Source organism: Microtus oregoni, unplaced genomic scaffold, assembly GCF_018167655.1.
Source record: "Microtus oregoni isolate MIOR12 unplaced genomic scaffold, Mior012 000077F_ref0000221, whole genome shotgun sequence".
Taxonomy (NCBI): Eukaryota; Metazoa; Chordata; class Mammalia; order Rodentia; family Cricetidae; genus Microtus; species Microtus oregoni.
The window spans coordinates 5,604,683-5,625,430 of NW_024544029.1; the positions used below are offsets into that span (position 1 = coordinate 5,604,683).

The window sequence follows — 20,748 nt, forward strand, 5'->3', positions numbered from 1 at the left end:
ATGTTCACCAGAAGGCAAAGTGATTTCAACAGCGACTCTGATACAGATAATGAAGCCAAGGACCCTTTCATCAAGAAAAGAAAGTCTGAAGGCGGTTTGGATAACTCAAGGGGTTCTAACCTCGAAATCCCCTTATCAGTAAAAGCAGTCATCAGGAAGATTGAGCAAGCGAAGCTCCTTCGGGCCAAAGAGGTAAGGAGTCAACTGACTTACAGACCACAGGTACTTAGAATCTTGTATGACCAGGTGAACTTTTTGTTTGAAAAGAAAACACTTTACGTCCAGGAGAGCTGATTGACTTTTAGTTAACTTTGACTTTATTTATTTTTTTTTAAAGATTTATTTATTTATTTATTTTGTTTACACTGTTCTGTCTGCATGAGTGCCCACAGGCCAGAAGAGGGCACCAGATTTCTTTACAGATGGTTGTGAGCCACCATGTGGTTGCCGGGAATTGAACTCAGGTCCTCTGGAAGAACAACCAGTGCTCTTAACCTCTGAGCCATCCCTTTCTTTCTTTCTTTCTTTCTTTCTTTCTTTATTTTGGTTTTTTGAGACAGGGTTTCTCTGTGGTTTTGGAACCTGTCCTGGAACTAGCTCTTGTAGACCAGGCTTGTCTCGAACTCACAGAGATCTGCCAGAGTGCTGGGATTAAAGGCGTGCACCACCACCGCCCGGCTGAGCCATCTCTTTAAATGACACTTTTTTTTAAAAACCAGACTGTGGATAGCAAGCTCCAATTCTGTATCAATCTGTTCAAGCTAGAATTAGTCAAGACATTTAAGAAGTAAATCAATCAATATGGCTGCACATCTGTAATCCCAGCACTCAGGCAACTGATGAAGGCAGGAGGAACTTGAGTTCAAGCATGAGGCCAGGTTGAGCTAAACATGAACAAAACTTGCCTAGGGGTGGAGAGATGGCTCAGTGGTTAGGAACACTGACTGCGTTTCCAGCGATTCGGGGTTCAATTCCCAGCACCCACATGGCAATTCACAACCATCTGTAACTCCAGTTCCAGGAAACCTGAGACCCATTGCACAACACCAATTCACATTTAAAAAAAAATTACACTGGCTGTGGTGGCGCACGCCTTTAATCCCAGCACTCGGGAGGCAGAGGCAGGTGGATCTCTGTGAGTTCGAGACCAGCCTGGTCTACAGAGCTAGTTCCAGGACAGGCTCCAAAGCCACAGAGAAACCCTGTCTCAAAACAACAACAACAAAAAAAAATTTAAAGAAAAGAAAATAAAAAAGACTTGTCAAAAAAAAAATATCAAAAGCTGGCTAATCTGGAGATGGCTCAGCTGTTTAGGACTTTCTGCCATACCTCACTGCCTAAAGTCATCCCCAGATGACTCACCTCAGAAGAGAACCAACTCTCCAGCCGCACTCTGGCCTCCACACACATGTAGTGACGCTCACACTCCCTACCAGCAAATATATAAATCTCATCTTAAAACTCCGCAAAGCTCTGAGGCACCAGCTCAGTGACAGAGCCTTGGCCAGCAGGAGCGAGCCTCTTGGCTCAGCTTCAGTGTGGCCAAAAGAGGAGAGAGAGATGTCGGTGATGCTTTCAACATTCCACACAGCTTCCTGGTCTGGTTTCTCACAACTGCAACACCAGTTTGCTCTTAACAGCTTTATTGGGGCTGGAGCGATGGCTCAGAGATTAAGGGCACTAGCTGTTCTTCCAGAGGTCCTGAGTTCAATTCCTACCAACCACCTGGTGGCTCACGAGCATCCACAGTGAAATCTGGTTCCTCCTCCTGGCCTGTAAGAATACATGCAGGCAGAACACTGTATATGTAATAAATAAACTTTAAAAAATGATGTAGCAAAACATAACTCAAAATTTCTACAGATGCAAGCTAGGCAGTGGCGCATGCCTTTAATCCCAGCACTTGGGAGGCAGAGGCAGGCGGATCTCTGTGAGTTTGGGGTCAGCCTGGTCTACAACAGCCAGTTCCAGGATAGGCTCCAAAGCTACAGAGAAACCCAATCTCAAACAAACAAACAAACAAACAAACAAAAACCCCAGCTTTATCAGTCGCCTTAGTTACTTTTCTATTTTTTCTATTGCTGGGATAAAACACCTGACCAAGGTAATATATAAAAAAAATATTCAATGTCAGGCTTACAGCTTCAGGGGTGAGAGTCCATTATGGCGGACCAAAGCCGCGATGGCAGAAGCAACTGAAAGCTTATATCTTGATCTGCAAGTTGGAGGCAGAGAGAGAGAGAGCTAACAGGGAATGGTGTGGGCTTTTGAAGTCTCAAAGGTCACAAAAAGTATTCAGATATAGAAGCCTATGGGCCATCCTCATTTGAACTACTACATTCCACTCCTTGGTTCCCACAGGCATGTGGTCATATCATAACAGAAAACCCATGTCGTCCAACTTCAAAGGTCCCCATACTCTTTTACAATCTTAACACTGTTTAAAAGTCCAAAATTCCAAAGTCTCTTCAAAGATTCAAGGCAATCTTTTAATCTGTAGTGCCCTGTAAAATCAAAATAAAAAAGCAAAGTACATATTTATATTTATAGCACACAATGGCAGACAACATACATTACCATTCTAAAAGAGGAATGGGGGCAGAGTAAAGAAATACAGGACCAACGTATGCATACATAAGACTGAAAGCTAAAAGAGCAGACTCCAAATCCTGTAGTTCCTTGTCTGATGTCAGAGGCCTCAGACGGCTCCACCGTTCCAGCTTTGCTGATTGCACCACATTAACACCCTTCCCGCCCTCTCGAGCTGGTGCCTTTCTGTCTGTGGCTCCCCTTGGCAGGATATCCTACAGCTCAGGCATCTCCAGCATCATAGGGTCTCCAGTGCAATCCAGTTTCTACTTTATGAGCTTCACACAATGGCATCCCTGGGCCTCCTTGAAGGGACTATTCCCTTCCACGAGCCTGGCTTCGGTTGCTCTACTTCACCGTGAAGGAAGGTTCCATGACCCCTGTACGAGTGTATCCTTCATGACTCTAAAAGTCAGAATCCTGTGGTCGAATCCTGTTGCCTGCTTGCGATGGAGCCTGGCCCCCTGAATCACATTGACACAAGCTTTTCTTTGTTGTTGCTTTTTAGGAGTAGAAAATTCCTCAGGCCTTTAGAAGTTTAGCTGGTTGGGGTCTTGCTCTAAGGGCACACTTCCTTTGATCTTTTTCAGAGCAGGCCTTTCTTTAATTTCCTTGTCTCTGAGCATAAACCTGGATTCCAACATTACATTTCTTGGTGCACTTTTTTGCTTCAAGTTGTACATTTTGTATTTTTGTCCTACTTAGTTTTTCCTTTGTAGAACCACATAAGCGATTACTAATAACTGAATGAAAAAGGAAATAAATAGAGGACATGACTGCTTTTTATTAGAGATATGGGTGTTAGGAATATTTTCCTAACCGAGTAACTCCGCCAACGCAAAATAATCTCAATCAAGCCAAATCAGACCAAATTAAAAGATATCCAGGTTTAATTAGATACCTGCGCTCCCATGTGGCCCCAAGGGAAAATGGGAAGCCACCAATGTGACCACCAGAGAGGAAGAGGGAAAACCATATGTTTATTTTCTGGGGAGCAGTTTAAATAGCCTATGGGAGCTGGGCGATGGTGGCGCACGCCTTTAATCCCAGCACTCCGGAGGCAGAGGCAGGCGGATCTCTGTGAGTTAGAGACCAGCCTGGTCTACAGAGCTAGTTCCAGGACAGGCTCCAAAGCCACAGAGAAACCCTGTCTCGGAAAACCAAAAAAAAAAAAAAAAAAAAAAAAAAGCCTATGGGAGTGGTCTTGACCTTTCCTGGGGAGGAGTCAAGGTTCAAGGGGCACAGAGGAGGGGACTCAAAAGATGGAGGCTGAGGCTGGGATTACATTCCAGACTGTTTGTATAAGGGGTGACAGGAAGCTGAGCTGATATTTATGACCAACATTTAAGCTCTCTTTGGAGAAAGGGGCGTCAACTCCAGTCTGGCTACCTTGGGGGAGGGGAGAGCTGGGTGTTGGTGGGTTTATGCACAGCAAGAGGTGTGGCTGGAGAGGCATCCTGTTTATATCATCCCCAAGACACCAGGCGTCTGTTTATTGAGGTAGGTAAGAAGGCAGGTGTCAAGTGTCCTGCATAGGTGCCTGCTTGAGCCTGGAGAGATGGTACCAGCAGGAGTGTCCCAGAAGCTTGGCAGCCAAGGGGGTGGTGAGGATTACCCTGTGAAGTCCTGTCCATCGAGGTTGAGGAGACCTAGGAGTTGTCTGTTTGAGGAGTACTCTATCCTTGGGGAGAGGGGGGCAGATTTAAGGGCATTAGGGTCAACTGGTGTGGGGGCAGGGAGACAACTGTCAGCATGTGAACAGAGAAGGGACCTCAGAAGAAAGAGGTAGGGTAGATACCCCGCCAGTGGAGGAGTATGGACTGGGAGGTGATGGTTGAGGAGAAAGGACCTGCCATAAAAGCAGTTCAGAAGGCCTCAGACCCGTAGGGGAATGTGGGCGAGTAAGGGTAATGGAGAAGGAAGGGCCAAGATAACCTGAGTTCAATGGATAGCTTGGTTAGCTGTTGTTTGGTGAGTCCATTGGCCCTCTCCGCCTTTCCTGAGGATTGTGGATGGTAAGGGATGTGGAATTTCCAGGAGATGTTGAGAGCTTCTGACACAAGCTCCATGACCCTGGGCCACCATATCTGCCGTTTTCCTGGAGGCCAGAAACATTTCTATCCACCCATGATTGGCCTGGACAAGGTGCTCTTGAGAGCCTCCCGAGTGAGTTCAGCTGCTGCTGCCAGCACTCTTAGGCATGGTTGCCATCCACAGACAGTGAGGTCCAGCTGTTTGGAGAAAAAGCCCGATCGAAGGCCCAGCCTGTTGAGTTAGAACTCGTGTGGCCACTCCAGACCGCTTATCTATATAGAGATGGTAAGGCTTCATGTGGTCTGGAAGAACAAGAGCAGGGGCTGTCAGAAGGGCATCCCACAGCAGAGAGAAGTGGTGGTTGACGATGGCCAGGTGGGTGAGAGGCCCCGTGGGAGTCTCTCGGGCTGCTTGGTACAGAGGCTTGGCTATAACAGCAAATTTAGGGATCCAATGGTGAAAGAACCCTAGCAGGCTCAAAATTGAGAGGATTTGAGCTCCTGTGGTTGGAGGCTGTAACCCCACAGGGCCTGGGCCTTGTCAGAGGTGAGGGTTTTAGACTCTGGGCTAAGTTGAACACCATTGTAGGAGAGCACATCTGAGCCTTAGTTGGTCAGACTCAATATCCCAGGGATCTGAGGACGTTTAGGACAATAAAGAAGGCATCTTTTAGGTCCAGAACAGTAAAGTAGGAAGTGGTAAGAGGGACGTGTGCAGAGGTGGCCTGCTGGGACAGAGACAGTATAGGACTGCAGAGAAGCAGGTCGTCGTCACACTGGAGGAGCATGCTAGAGCCTGCGTCAAATTTGAGCAATCTCAAGCCAGAGCTTGGCCAAAGAAATGAAGGCTGTCCCGAAAACCCTGAGGGAGAACAGTCCATGTAAGCTGTCTGGAGGACCGGGAGTCAGGGTCCTCCTACGTGAAGGCAAAGAGGAAGTTATGAGTCAGGGTGTAAAGGGACAGTAAAGGAGGCATCTCTTAGGTCCAGGACAGTAGAGGAGCCTTGTGAGAGGAGGCTGCTTATTTGGCCCGGCCGCCCAGAACCAAAATAATCACACAGAAACTGTTTTAATTAAATCAGTGCTTGGCCCATTAGCTATAACTTTTTATTGACTAGTTCTTGCATATTAATTTAACTCATTTCTAGTGTTCAGTGTACTGCTACGAGGCAGTGGCTTACCTGGAAAAGTTCGAGCGTCTCTCTCTAGTGGGACTACATGGCTTCTCCCTGACTCCGCCTCCCTTTTCCCTGCATTCAGTTTAGTTTTCCCCATATATCTAAGTTCTGCCCTGCTATAGGCCAAAGCAGTCCTTTATTAACCAATGGTATTCATAGCATATAGAGGGGAATCCCATATCACCATTTGTTACAAAGAAGGTCACTAGTTAGTTCCTGGCTGCTTAGCCCCAAAATAATCACACAGAAACTATATTAATTAAATCATTGCTTGGCCCATTAGCTCTAGATTCTTATTGGCTAACTCTTACATCTTAATTTAACCCATTTCCTTTAATCTGTGTATCGCTATGTGGCAGTGGCTTACCAGGTAAAGTTCTCAGCATTTGTCTCTGGTGGTGCTCCATGGCTTCTCTCTGACCCCTCCTCCTTTCTCCCAGCATTCAGTTTAGTTTTCCCTGCCTATCTAAGTTCTGTCCTGCTATAGGTCCAGAGCATACAGAGGGGAATCCCATATCTAAGGAGGAGGTGGCAGGAGGGACGTTAGACAGGAGATTATGTGGGTTGTTAACCAGTGGGTAAACTGGAATAACTGCCTCATTTATGAGGTAGAGGTCTTGAACCAAGCAATAAACACCAGAGAACTACTTACGCATGGGAAAAATTGGAGTGTTCCAGCATGGTGAGTCAATAGGAATTAAAAATCCTTGAGATAGGAGACGGTAATGATAGGCTTAAGGCCTTGGCAGTGGGCTTCAGAAATAGGAAACTGGGGTCTGGAAGGAAAGGACGAAGGGTCTTGATGGCAAACTAGCACTGGCTGGTGGTGAGTAGCAATCACAAAAGGAGAAGTGTCCCATATTTGGGGGCCTACTGGATCAGGAAGAGTAGGGACAGAACAGTCTGGGGTAGGAACCTGTGAGGCTGTTAAAGTGAGGAGAAAGAGTGACTCAGGAGAGTGTGTGGGGGCCAAAGTGAGTGTGGCCCTGAAGCAGCTGAGAATATCTTGACTCAGTACAGGTGAAGGGCAAGTAGGTATCACTAGGAAAGAATGAGAAAAAAATTGCCCTGCAAGAATACAGGGCAGTGGTAAGTTTTAAGTGGGGAGGAACGGATCCCATCTACTCCCATGACTGAAAGTGGTGAGGGGAACGTAGGGCCCGAGTGAGATGTTAAAACAGAGTAGGTAGCCCCTGTGTCCAAAAGAAAAGCAATGGACTTACCTGCTACCTGCAGCGTTACCCTAGGCTCTGAAAGAGCTATGGGAGTCACCAGGTCTGGGCCGCATCAATCCTCTGCAAGTCTGAGAAGTTTGAAGGCTGGCACAGGCTCGCTTGCTGATGTTGGTGAGGCTGGACCTCTGTGGCATGGCATAGAGGACGAGCCCGTACAGGGGCATTGTGATTTCCAGTGTCCAGGCTGCTGGCAGATAGGGCATGGCCTCGTGGGAAGCCCAGGGCAATATCGTGCCAAATGGTCATTTAGACCACATTTGAAGCAGACTGCCAGTGAGGTTGACTTAGGCTGAGCTCTGCCAGGATGGAGCCTCGTGGCTGACTTACCTCGTGCCCCTTTCAGTGGCCTTAGGGCAGCTGCTAAGGCTTGGGCCTGCAGCATTGCTGCCTGCTACAGCCTGGTCTGTCAGGAAGACTCAGCTGTCTCTTCTCGGGCATTAAAAACTTTAAAGACCATTTTAAGCAATTCCTGTATGGGAGTTTGGGAACCTTCCTCAGCCTTTTTAAATTTTTTTCTTTTTCTTCTTTTTTTGTTTTTTGAGACAAGGTTTCTTTCTTTCTTTTTTTTTTTTAGTTTTTTTTTTTTTTTTTTTTTTTTCGAGACAGGATTTCTTTGTAGCTTTGGAGCCTGTCCTGGAACTAGCTCTTGAAGACCAGGCTGGCCTCAAACTCACAGAGATCTGCCTGCCTCTGCCTCCCGAGTGCTAGGATTAAAAGCGTGTGCCACCACTGCCTGGCTCAAACTTTTTTCTAATATCTGGTGCTGGCTGAGAAATAAAGTAGGTAGCCAGGACTGTGGCTCCCGCTGGGGAGGCTGGGTCCAGCCTGGTATATTGGACCATGGTCTCTTGTAATTGATTTAAAAAATTGCTGTGTTTTTGTCAGCTAGCACTAGCTCTTGTAGACCAGGCTGGCCTCAAACTCATAGAGATCCGCCTGCCTCTGCCTCACAGAGATCCGCCTGAGTGCTGGGATTAAAGGCATGCGCCACCACCGCCCGGCTAGTCCATGATTTTTAAATTTAGACTGAGGCAGATTCTTGGGACAAAGGCAGAAGGCAGCCACATTCTTTGCCAAAATATCACAAGATTGGCCTCTAGCCAAGCTACTAATGTTCTAAGTACTAAGCTCTTGAGTTGGTCCTCCATCATCCACATCACTCTCAGCACTTCTGTTGTCCCAGCTCCTACTTGGATATTCCATTAAATCCCGCTTATAGTATTCAGACACTTTCCAAATCTGATGTCCCAAAGTCTTGCACATTCCTCCGAAAGCCAGCATGGTCTGACCTGCTACAGTAACACCCCACTTCTGGTACCAACTTCTTCTTAGTTGTTATTATTTATTTATTTATTTTTATTTATTTATTTATTTTTGGTTTTTCAAGACAGGGTTTCTCTGTGGCTTTGGAGCCTGTCCTGGAACTAGCTCTTGTAGACCAGACTGGTCTTGAACTCACAGAAATCCGCCTGCCTCTGCCTCCCGAGTGCTGGGAAGTTATTATTTTTTTAATGCTGTGATAAACTACTATGGCCAAGGCAATGTATAAAAGAAAGTGTTAAACTGGGAGGTGGTGCAAGCTTTTTATTCCAGCACCTGTGAGGCAAAGGCAGGGAGATCTCTGTGAGTTTGAGACCAGTCTGGGATAAAAATCTTGTTTGAAAAAAAAAACCAATAAATAAATAAAATACGCACACACACACACACACACACACATACCGGAAAACCCAAGAACCTCACAAAAAATAACCACAGAAGTACAAAATTAGAAATCAAAATATACAAGCACCAAACCATAAGACAAAAACTGCCCTCCAAAATCTATATGAGATAAAAAGTTTACAAAAAATTACATTGAGTTAATTTTGTGTTGGTCATCTACTCTGTGGGGTCTACTTTGAAGTGTGCTTAATGTACTCAGAGAGACCCAATTGGAGAAGACTCATTTTTTCTTTGCAAACAGGTACCAATTGCACTCAAGAGACAGAGGTAGGCAGATCTCTGTGAGTTTGAGGCCAGCAGAGGGAGTTCCAGAACAGGCTCCAAAGCTACACAGAGAAACCCTGTCTCAAATAAAATAAAATAAATAAATAAATAAACAACAAACAAACAAATGAAGTAATAAGGGCAGCGGCGGGGCTGCGTCCCCAACACCCCAGCCGCCTGCCCAGCTAGCTTATGCCCCGAAATAATTACACGGACACTGTATTCTTTTAAACACCGTTTGGCCCATTCTCTTCTAGGCTAATTCTCACATATTAATTTAGCCCATTCCTAATCATCTGTGTGTAGCACCCCAAGGTGCGCTTACCGGGGAGATTCTAGCCTAGTCCATCCTGGGTCGGAGCTTCATCCCGGGAGTGGGGCATGGCATCTCTCTCAGGCGTCTGCTCCCGAGAGAGCTGTCGAGTCTCTGATCTCACTTCCTCTTCCTCCCAGCGTTCTGTCCTGTTTTCTCCTCCCACCTATCCTCTAACCAATAAAATGGGCCAAGGTGGTTCCTTTATTAGCCAATGACCTTTCTCCATCATTTCCCCTTTTTCGGTTTAAAGAACAAAAAAAAGGCTTTAACTTTAACATAGCAAAATTACATATAACAAAACAGTTATCAAGTAAAAGTTACAATAATCTTTATCATAACTAAGGAAAACTATAACTATTACTAACTATTCTTAACTCCATCAAAGACTCCAGAAAGATATACTATTACCTAAGTAAACAAGAACTAAAAAACTTCAAACTCTAGAAATGACAAAGACATCTCGCTGCCTGGACAGTCACCCAAAGTTCTTTTGTATCGTTGGGGCATCCATCTTCAGCCTTCAGGCCCATGGGATCCAGCAGACATTTCCATAAAGCAGGAAAATTCAAAGTCAGTTCAGTCACTATCTGTTGTGTCCTGCAGAATGTCTCGCAGACTCTTTCATGAATCAGGAACCCTGAAAGATCATCTCACCTTAGGCAAGTTCAGTAGTCCTCTCTCTGTGGGTTCTCTGTGTCCAGTTTATGTAATAGTCCAGGCAAGAGCAGTTTCTTGCCAAAATGGCTATCAAACTCCATAAGGATCCTCTTCGATGCCCATCTTCCTCTTGAAGTAGATTGGTGCTGCCAGGAGCAGAGTGTCTCATTGTCATGAAAAGTCCGAAATTATTAAAACATTTAAAATGCCATATTCTATAATCTTTGAAAAATATGAAGAATGCCTATCTAAAATATATCTACACACATCTAGAAAATCTTAACTAACATGACTACAAACTTGACTATTATGATTATCTATTAACAACCTATATTTCCTAATTATACATTACATTTTAATAATGAACTACACAATCACAATACCTTAATCAATATCAGAAATACATATACATATAACAAAATTGACCTTAAATCTCTATCAATAAAGTAAAATCTATACTAATGCAAATTATCCATCCCTATATCATATCCCCCTTTAAATGTAAAAGAACGTTTATAAACCATATTTGGGAACATGGGCGCAGTTTTTTCTCTCCAAACTGCTTCCTGCTGAATGGGGGCGTCGTTAATTAGGTCTTTCATGGTATAACCTGTGTGCTAGTCTCATCTCAGTTGGCAGTTGAGCGAAGCAATTTTTTGAAGGCGTGCACAGGAACCATTCAGGAGGACGTGGTCCATCATACCACATCGGAATAGAAGAAATGAACAGCGTCTCATCCTCTGTGAAAACAAAATAAGAAACTCCTTTCCAAAGTATCATGTCCTTAGATCCAAATTTCAAATTTAAGGCATTTTCAAAGTATCTATGTTGGATTAGTTCAGCAGCATTTATAAACAAATATCTTTTAGCAGTTGTTTGTCCTTCCTCAGCATTCAAACAATTCAAAGAGAGCATAATAGCATACAGTATCAAGATTCTCTGTGTATTTTCCATCTTTGTGCACTTTGTTTTAACCTCTATTTTGTTTATTTTTACTTTTAACTCTTTGCTTTTTGAGACAGGTTCTCTGTATCTTTGACCTGAAGTAACTCTGTAGACCAGGCTGTCTTTGAACTCTCAGAGATCCACCTGTCTCTGCCTCCCAGGCATTGGGATTAAAGGTGTATGCTACTACACCTTGAACTCACAGAGATCTGTTTGCCTCTGCCTTCTAGGCACTGGGATTAAAGGCGTGTGCTACCACACACAACAACTCTCTTCCTTTTTTTGTTTTTTACTTTAAGAACTTCAACTTTTAGTCTGCATATTTTTAACACACAGTAAACCATTTAGAAATTTTCTTTGTCTTTGAATCTCTCTTTACTGTATATCTCTCTTTTTCTGACCACAGGAGTCTTTAATTTACCAAGCAATATGGGTAGGATTAAAGGCGTGGCTTTGCCAGCTGGATCCAGCCCATACCTTAGCTTTCCAGCCTCGTGACTGAGGTACTGGCTGTAGCCAGCAAGCGAGCTTCAGCAGCCTTTGCTTGCAAACCGCGCAAACCGCCTGCGTAAAAGAGTCAGAGTTTGTCCTGGCAGGACAGCCCAGAAAGCCGGCATTTTTAAACGGCGCAGCTTTTTTCCTGCTATGGCTGAAAACCGAAAAGCATGTGTTCAGCTTTTCGTCAACACCGTTTAAGTGTTTCGTGGCAGGACCTCTTAATGAGCTGCAGGCTTTGCAGCTAAAGCTGAGTCAGGAAGCCTCTCTTAGATGAGGCGCTTGCTTGCCTCGAGCAAGCAGAGTAGAACCGAGAAATTGCTGCTACCAAGAAACCAGGCACAATGCTTTCATTTTGTTCTAGAATTACTTTCCAAGCTGTCTCAGGCTTTATGTGGAAGCAGTTGTCCACGTGGGCGCCATATGAAGTAATAAGGGCGGCGTGGCTGCGTCCCCAGCACCCCGGCTGTCTGCTCTGCTAGCTTATGCCCCGAAATAACAACACACAAACTGTATTCATTTAAACACTGCCTGGCCCATTCTCTTCTATGCTAATTCTCACATATTAATTTAGCCCATTCCTAATCATCTGTGTGTAGCACCCCAAGGTGCGCTTACCGGGGAGATTCTAGCCTAGTCCATCCTGGGTCGGAGCTTCATCCCGGGAGTGGGGCATGGCATCTCTCTCAGGCGTCTGCTCCCGAGAGAGCTGTCGAGTCTCTGATCTCACTTCCTCTTCCTCCCAGCGTTCTGTCCTGTTTTCTCCTCCCACCTATCCTCTAACCAATAAAATGGGCCAAGGTGGTTCCTTTATTAGCCAATGACCTTTCTCCATCAAACAAAAGAATTTGTTTTTTTTTTTTTCTAAAACTCACTCTGTAAACCAGGTTGCTCTCAGACTCACAGAGATCCACTTGCTTCTATTTTCATGCAGTTGGCTCCTTCTTTTCTCACTCTTCTCCACTCCCCAGATTTCTCATATTCATTCTCTCTGCCTGCCAGTCCGGCCTGTCCTTTCTCCTTCCTTGCTATTGGCCATTCAGCTCTTTATTAGATCAATCAGGTGTTTCAGGCAGGCAAAGGAACACAGCTTTACAGAGTTAATCAAATACAACATAAAAGAATGCAACACATCTTTGCATCATTAAACAAATGTTCTGCCTCATAAATAAATGTAACACATCTTAAAATAATATTCCCCAACACTGGTATGTAGAAAAGCTATTGAGTTTTGTATTTTGTACGTTAATTTGATTTCTGCAACTTTGCTGGAAGTACTTATCAGATCCAGCGGAGCCTGTTCTGGCGGATTCTGTATAGTCTTGCAGTACCATGGCCTCTTTGACTAGAGATAGTAGGAATTCTCCCTTTCCTATTTGTATCCTAACTTTGCGGGTCTTCCGTTGCTACAAAGAGACACCAAGACCAAAACAGGTTATAAAAGGAAGCATTTAGTTGGGGGGCTTGTTTGCAGTTTCAGAAGGTGAATCCATGACCAATAAGGTGGGAACATGGCGGCAGTAATGCAGGCATAGTGGTGGAGAAGCCGCTGAGAACATAAGTTGAGGCAGCAATTGTGGCAGAAGTGAGACTGGGCCTAAGCCCATTCCCAGTGATACACCTGCTGCAACAAGGCCACATCTCTTAATCCCCCAAAACCAACTAGTAACCAGCATTCAAATATATGAGCCTATGGGGGCCATTCTCAGTCAAACCACCATGGATCCCTTCTCTTCCTCTTGGCTAATTGCTCCAGCTAAGAATGTACACAATATGTTGACCAGAGCATATACAGTGAGCACTTTGACTCTTAGGGTTTTTTTTTTGGTTTTTTTTTTTTTTTTTTGGTTTTTTCGAGACAGGGTTTCTCTGTGGTTTTGGAGCCTGTCCTGGAACTAGCTCTTGAAGACCAGGCTGGTCTCGAACTCACAGAGATCCGCCTGCCTCTGCCTCCCGAGTGCTGGGATTAAAGGCATGCGCCACCACTGCCCGGCTGACTCTTAGATTTTACAGGAAATGCTTTCCTCATGTTTTTCTCCATTTAGTATAATGTTGGCTACAGGTTTCTCAGACATGTGCTGTTGTATCAGGGTACATTCCTTCCAGTCCTAGTTTCTTCAGCACCTTTATCATGAAGGCAGGTAGAAGATCAGCCTGCCTCAGCAGAAGGTGGAGGGAGTGGGCATCGCTTGTCTCTTAAAGCCTCTGCCTCTCGAGTGCTGGGATTAAAGGTGTGGGCCACCACCACCTGGTGGGGTCTTAACTCCTTAGGTGTCTATTGGTCTCAACACACAGTCTTCCCGTCTCCTTGAGCTTCATCCTCACTGCACACCGTGTGTCTACAGAAACCTGCCACATCATCCTTAGAAGGGCTCCTATGTCATATTAGATCGTGTCCAAAATACAAAATAATTAATGAATATCCCCCACCCCCGTGTTTTGAGATAGGTTCTCATGTTAACCCACACTGGCCTCATGTAGCCCAGGCTGGCCTCTAACTCACTTTGTAGCCACAGATGACCTCACACTTCTAATCCTTTTGCTATTATCTCCCAAGTGCTGGGATTACAGGAGTGAATCACCACACTTGGTTTTCTGTGTTGCTGGGGATGGAACCCAGAGCTTCATGTAAATGCCAGGTAAGCAGTCTGCCAGGCTGCATTCCAATCCTAGGGAATTACATGGAATATTTTCATGCAAAGTGAAATTTTCAGTTTCCCCATTGGGTAATGGGGACAAAGTAGGTAAAGGTAATTTTTTTTTTCAGTTTATTACACGGCTAAAACTGGAGAAAATAAAATCCATAGTAGTTGTCCTGGGCATTGAGAAGGGGAAGCTCCTGAGACACAAGGCCCAGCAACCTTTAACAGTGTCTTCTGTAGGAAGTGGGCACGGAACTGCCATTTGGTGTTGATGAACTGCTATGTTCATCTCTGGGTTCATCCTGCTTCACACGAGTCTTTGCTTGGACTTTACTCTTTCCACTCATAGAGAGTGTCTGTCTGTCATCTGCCTGTCTGTCTGTCTATCAGCCTGCCTGCTTACCGACCTATCTACCTATCTATCTTAAGGTTTTTATTGCTGTGAAGAGACACCATGACCATGGCAACTCTTATAAAGAAAACATTTAATTGGTGTGGCTTGCTTACAGTTTCAGAGATTCAGTCCATTATCATCATGGCAGGGAGCATGGTGGCATGCAGGTAGACAAGGTACTGCATCTACTACCTTGAGAGTTCTACATCTCGCAGGTAACAAGAATCAGCTGAAAGTCACACTGAAGGAAGCTTGAACAAGAGACCTCAAAGCCCACCCCTACAGTAGCACACTTCCTCAACAAGGCCACACCTCCTAATAGTGCCTCTCCCTTTGGGGGCCATTTTCTTTCAAACCACCTCACTGTCTGTCTGTCTAGTTAGTTTTGAGATGGGGCCATTTTATGTACCCTTGGCTGTTCTGGGTCTCACTCTGTAGACCAGCAGGTTAGTGTCAAACTCAAAAAGATCTTTCTGTCTCTGCCTCTCAAGTACTGGGATTAAAGTGCTGTGCCACCATGCCTGGTTAGTAAGCCGTTAATAACCGGTAGCATGTCACATGTTTCCCATGTTCTATTCATGGAAGAATTGCTGGATCACATGGTGGTGGCACACACCTATAAATCCAGCTCTCAAGAAACAGAGGACGGCCAGGCGATGGTGGCGCACGCCTTTAATCCCAGCACTCGGGAGGCAGAGGCAGGCGGATCTCTGTGAGTTCGAGACCAGCCTGGTCTACAGAGCTAGTTCCAGGACAGGCTCCAAAGCCACAGAGAAACCCTGTCTCGAAAAAAAAAAACTAAAAAAAAAAAAAAAAAGAAACAGAGGACGGCCAGGCCGTGTTGGTGCACGCCTTTAATCCCAGCAGAGGCAGACGGATCTGTAAATTCAAGGCCAGCCTGGTCTACAGATTAGAGTTCCAGGACAGCCAGGGCTACACAGAGAAACCCTGTCTTGAAGACCAGAAAAAAATGTTTTTCTCTATATTTTCTTCTAATTATTTTGTAGCTTTATATATACCTTACATTTAAGTTTTTAATCTATTTTGAGTTAAATTTATATATTATAAGGTAAGAATCCAATGGAATCATTTACATGTTTTCCTTATATCATCTTATTTATTTATTTATTTATTTATTGGTTTTTCGAGACAGGGTTTCTCTGTGGTTTTGGAGCCTGTCCTGGAACTAGCTCTTGTAGACCAGGCTGGTCTCAAACTCACAGAGATCCGCCTGCCTCTGCCTCCCGAGTGCTGGGATTAAAGGCGTGCGTCACTACCACCTGGCTTATATCATCTTTTTAAAAATTGCTTTTTCCGAGCTAGAGAGATGGGTCAGCTGTTAAGAGCACTGACTGTTAAGCTGTTAAGAGCTTCTAGAGGTCCTGGGTTCAATTCTCAGCAACCACATGAGTCTCACAATCATTTGTAATGATATCTGGCACCCTCTTGTGGATGCAAGCATACACACAGCCAGAACATGATATACATAATAAATAAATAAATATTTTTTAAATGAATAAATAAAGCTTTTTTTAAAAAAAAAATTGCTTTCCCATCAGGCAGTCTTGGGTTGATCTGACTGTGCATTCTCAACCTTGACCTCTCTGTTTCAGGCTATAGTTGGCTTGTCTCACTTGTGGCAGGACTTGATTTGTATGGCTCTGTCATACACCTGCTGTTCTGAAGAGACAACCTCCAACGATCTTCAAGACTGTTTGATAGTCAAGGTTACTGGAGATTTTTTTTTGTGAATTAAATATTTTATATGAGCAAAAACCAACCACATTCTTCACCAAAATATCATAAGAACAAGCTCTAGGAAACATACTAAAGTTCTTCTCTGAAATCTCTTGAACTAGACCCCCACAGTTCAAATCACCCGCAGCACCACTGTCTTCCATGCTCCCACTAGTATGGCCCATCAAACCTACTTAAAGTGTTCAACTGCTTTTCTAGTTCCAAGCCCCATCTACATTCCTCTAAATAAAAGTATAACCAGGCCTATCACAGCAATAGCAGAATACCTGGTAGCAACTTCTGTCTTTGTTAGGGTTTCTATTGCTGTGACGAGACAGGATGACCACAGCAACTCTTATAAAGGAAAACGTTTAGTTGGGTGCAGAGATTTATTCCATTGTCATCATGGCAGGAAGCATGGTGGCACAGGCAGACATGGTGCTGGAGAGGCCCCTGAGAGTTCTGCCTCTGAATTCACAGGAAGTAGGAAGAGACAGAGACATACTAGGCCTCAAAGCCCGCCCCCTAGTGATGCCCTTCCTCCAACAAGGTCACACCTATTCTATCAAGACCACACCTTCTACACTGCCTCTCCCTATGGACCTATGGGGACCCTTTTATTCAAACCACCACACAAACTAATGTATTATTCCTCCTTTTTATAGGATATTCTTACACGGCTGATTCAAATAATGAACAAAGTGGAGCTGATAATGACTCGTTACACGATCGACTGCTCATCCCCTGGGAGGAAGGGCTCCCTCACAGAAAACCAGAAAAAGAAGAGAAAGATTTTCTTAGAGAAGATAGCTGAATATATGAATATGATTGATATGAGAGAAAGGATCCTCATCAAACTGTTGTCCTGGCTAGAAGAATGGAGTAAGTGTCTAATAGTTTCCAAGGGAAGGAAGGAAATTAATGACAGAGTAAGAAGTTAAACCAGATGAAGAAGGCAAGACTGGACCAAATGGGGGAAACAAACCCTGGGCTTTAACCTGGCTGATATTCTCTTAACTTGCTGATTTAACATTAGGGCTTCTATGGTCTTCCAGTTCTCTTCCTGTATAATCACTTAACAGAGAAAAGCTTCAGGGCAGCACAAGAAATCTCTATTCCCCAAAGGAACCATGTTGTATATGCCAGAAGCCCCTATGGATATAACTGTGTTGTTTCTTCTGTAAGATGGTTTTCTTTCTCTCTTCAAGATTTCATTCTGTCTGAGGTGGCCGAGATTGATATTGAGGATTACCACCACTGGGCTGCAGAAATGGAAATCATGCCGGAAACACTGAAAAACATTGACAGCAATGTCAACACTCTGTGTCAAATCACTGTGTCGCTTTTTGAAGACAGGAAGAGACAAAAGAAAAAATTATGTAAGTGTACTTTGTAATACTTAGAAATGGGACTTAACCTTTTACAAAAACACTGCTCTGTTGGCAACTGGAGAGATGGCTCAGTGGTTAAGAGCACTAGGTGTTCTTCCAGAGGACCTGGGTTCCATTCCCAGCACCAACATGGCAGCTGTGGTGCCATGGGAACAGTCTTCTTTTGGCTTCCTTAGGCACTGCATGTACATGGCACACAAATATATATTCAGACAAAAACCTCATACACATAAAATAATAATAATCAAAAATTTTAAATACATCTTTATTGAGGTATAATTTGCATTCCATAAAAGGCACCTGTGTCAAGTGCACAATTATTTCCTTAAACTCTCAGAGTTGTGGTGTGATCATTGCCGTTTCCTGATCGGTGGTGACACTGGAGGTTGAACGCAGAGCCTCATACTTGCTAATATATCACTGGCCACACCCCCAGCCCATGACAGTCTGATTTTAAAGCATTTTCATTATCCAAAAAGATCTATGCTCAGGTGGTGGTGGCGCATGCATTTAATCCCAGCACTCAGGAGGCAGAGGCAGGAGGATCTCTGTGAGGTTGAGGCCAGTCTGGTCTACAGAGCAAGTTCCAGGACAGGCTCCAAAGCTACAGAGAAACCCTGTCTCGAAAAACCAAAAACAAAACAAAAAAAAAAAAAAAAAGAGAAACCCTGCCTCAAAAAGCCATTAAAAAAAATCTGTGCTCATGTGTAGACAGACTTTATTCGTGGCCACAGTCCTCAACAACTATTAATTAATTTTGTCTCAATAAAGTTATTTGGATTATATAAACAGATCATATGTAGGTTTTTGTATTGTTTTGTTGAGACAAAGTGTTGCTATGCAATCCAGGCTGGCCAGGAGCTCGCGATTCTCCTGTTACAGCCTTCTAAGTGTGGGGATTACAGATGTGAGCTACTATACCTAGATGCTGTGGACGGACTGTCCTGCCTGCCTTCTTCCAGGCAAACTAATGCTTCTTTAGCCGTGTCGTAGGGAACACAGACAATCTGCTCCTCTATGCTGAGCCTTGTATGTAGTTGTCAGATGTGTTCCAATTGGGGGATATTTGAATGCTTTCCTCATTTGACTTTCCTGAATACTACTGCTATAAGCATACATGTTTCTGTGAAGCACATGTTTGTGTGTATGCCTGTACAGTACTTGTGGACAAACAGAACATCTGTTTTCTAAGCGCTTCGCAGTTTTGCATTCTAGCCTTGCTGCATCCTTGGCACTCATTACTCTCTTTTATTAGCAAAGAGGTAGCATTAACGAAGGGGTATTTCCTGCATTAACGAAGAGGTATTTCCTGCAGGTTTACACTTCACATCCCTAATAAATAATGAGGCCAAATTACACGTGCTTTTCAGCCACTCTGATTTGGTGAAAATATCTATTAAATACTTGATCTTTTGCATCTTTCATTTTTCCTTGACTTTTGTTTTTATTTTTTGAGACAGAGTCTCATATGTTCTGGGCTGGCCTTGAACTTCCTAAGTAGCTAAGGGTGACTTTGAACTCTCAATCTTCTCTACCTCCTGAGTCCTAGGACTGCAAATGTATGCCACCACGTCCAGTTCATCTTTTATTTGTCTATAAACTTTGCATTATTCTATCTTTATATGTACCGATGTTTTGCATACATGTGTGTCTGCGCACCACATGCCTGCATGCTTGGTGCCCAAGGAGGCCAGCAGAGGGCATTAGAACCCTCCAGAACTGGAGTTACGGATGAGCTCTGTGTGGGTCCCCGGAATTGAAACTGGTATCTTTACAAGAGCAGACAGTGGTCTTAACTACCGAGCCCTCCCTCCAGCCCCTTTTATTATTATTTTTTTGTTTTTGTTTTTGTTTTTTGAGACAGGGTTTCTCTGTGGCTTTGGAGCCTGTCCTGGAACTAGCTCTGTAGACCAGGCTGGTCTCGAACTCACAGAGATCCGCCTGCCTCTGCCTCCCGAGTGCTGGGATTAAAGGCGTGCGCGACCATCGCCCGGCTCCCCTTTTATTTTTTAACTGTACTTTAAATTGTCTTTAAAATTGTCCTCAGACTATTCCCAGCGGGATTCCTATACATTTTGTTCTGTACTGTCTGGAGAATGATCTATGATAGCTGTGCTTTCCGTTTCTAATGAGTGAGCTTCTTAGACAAGCAGCAAGCAAAGGGGAAGAAATAGTAGGAGCAGGTAGCTAGAAGCGTCACAGACAGCAAAACATCCCATCAGTTTACCACATCCAGCAGAGAGAGAGCGCCTGACTGAAGAGCAAACCAAACCCAGGAGTGGCGGCCAAACCTGTAATCCCAGACTACCCTGGTCTACATAGAAAGCTCTGGTTTCATCTCCCTCCCACCCCCCAAGAAAGGGAAAGCAAACCGTGGAAACATCACCCAATTAGGGCTTGCAACATCACCAGCAATCTCCTAAGGAAGCTGAGTTTCGCTTTGCGCGCTCTCTCCGCATCTGAATTTCCAGGCTGCCTTTCTACTGAGGGCCTTTTTTATACCACGGGGTAAACATTGGAGCCTGTCGAATTGGCTTCCTCGAGGGCAGGGTCTGCTTACTCTCGGGGTGTTTTGCTGTTGTTGGCTCTCCTTGTGACTGAAGCCAGTCATCCAGGGCATTTTTGAAGGAGCTAAGGGAGGGCCTCACAGCCCCCAAATCTGCTCTCAAGTCCTAACCAGCGCCTGACCACTCAGCAATACCTTACAGGTTTCCATCTTCAGATGTTCAAAGCAGGGACTGTACTGCTACATTCCTAAGTCTTATTATCAGCACTCGGGAAGCGCAGACCTGGGAATCTCTGGGAATTCAAGGCCAGCCTGGTCTACGGAGTGAGTTCCAGGACAGGCTCTGTTATGCCCAAGTTTCTGGTCGCCAAATGATATTCATGGACCTGGATTTCCGATGATGCAAATTACATGAAGGATTTTATATTCAAACTCAAGTTTGGACCAACTCCTTTCCAGCACCCCAGCATGGTGGGTGCAGAAAGTGTGGCAAGGAGCCCTGGGAGGGTAGAACTTTTAAGGGGGAAATGACGAATTCAGGGGCGTTCATGTCCTGTCGTCTTGGGATTGGCTAAGAAGGGTATTGGGTAAGGTAGTTTCTGAAATCACTGGTAAGGTTTTGGACGCAAAAACCTAACAAAGAG

The 20,748-nt window shown here is 44.5% G+C and overlaps 1 protein-coding gene across 1 annotated transcript in view; it reads left to right on the forward strand.

The window, feature by feature from the left end:
• Fam186a (family with sequence similarity 186 member A) overlaps positions 1–20,748 on the forward strand; it is a 50,015-nt gene continuing 29,267 nt past the window's right edge. The window contains exons 1-3 of the mRNA XM_041642539.1: positions 1–192; positions 16,873–17,089; positions 17,416–17,586. Coding sequence (XP_041498473.1) covers positions 1–192; positions 16,873–17,089; positions 17,416–17,586 — 580 coding nt within the window. The remainder of the gene's footprint in view (positions 193–16,872; positions 17,090–17,415; positions 17,587–20,748) is intronic.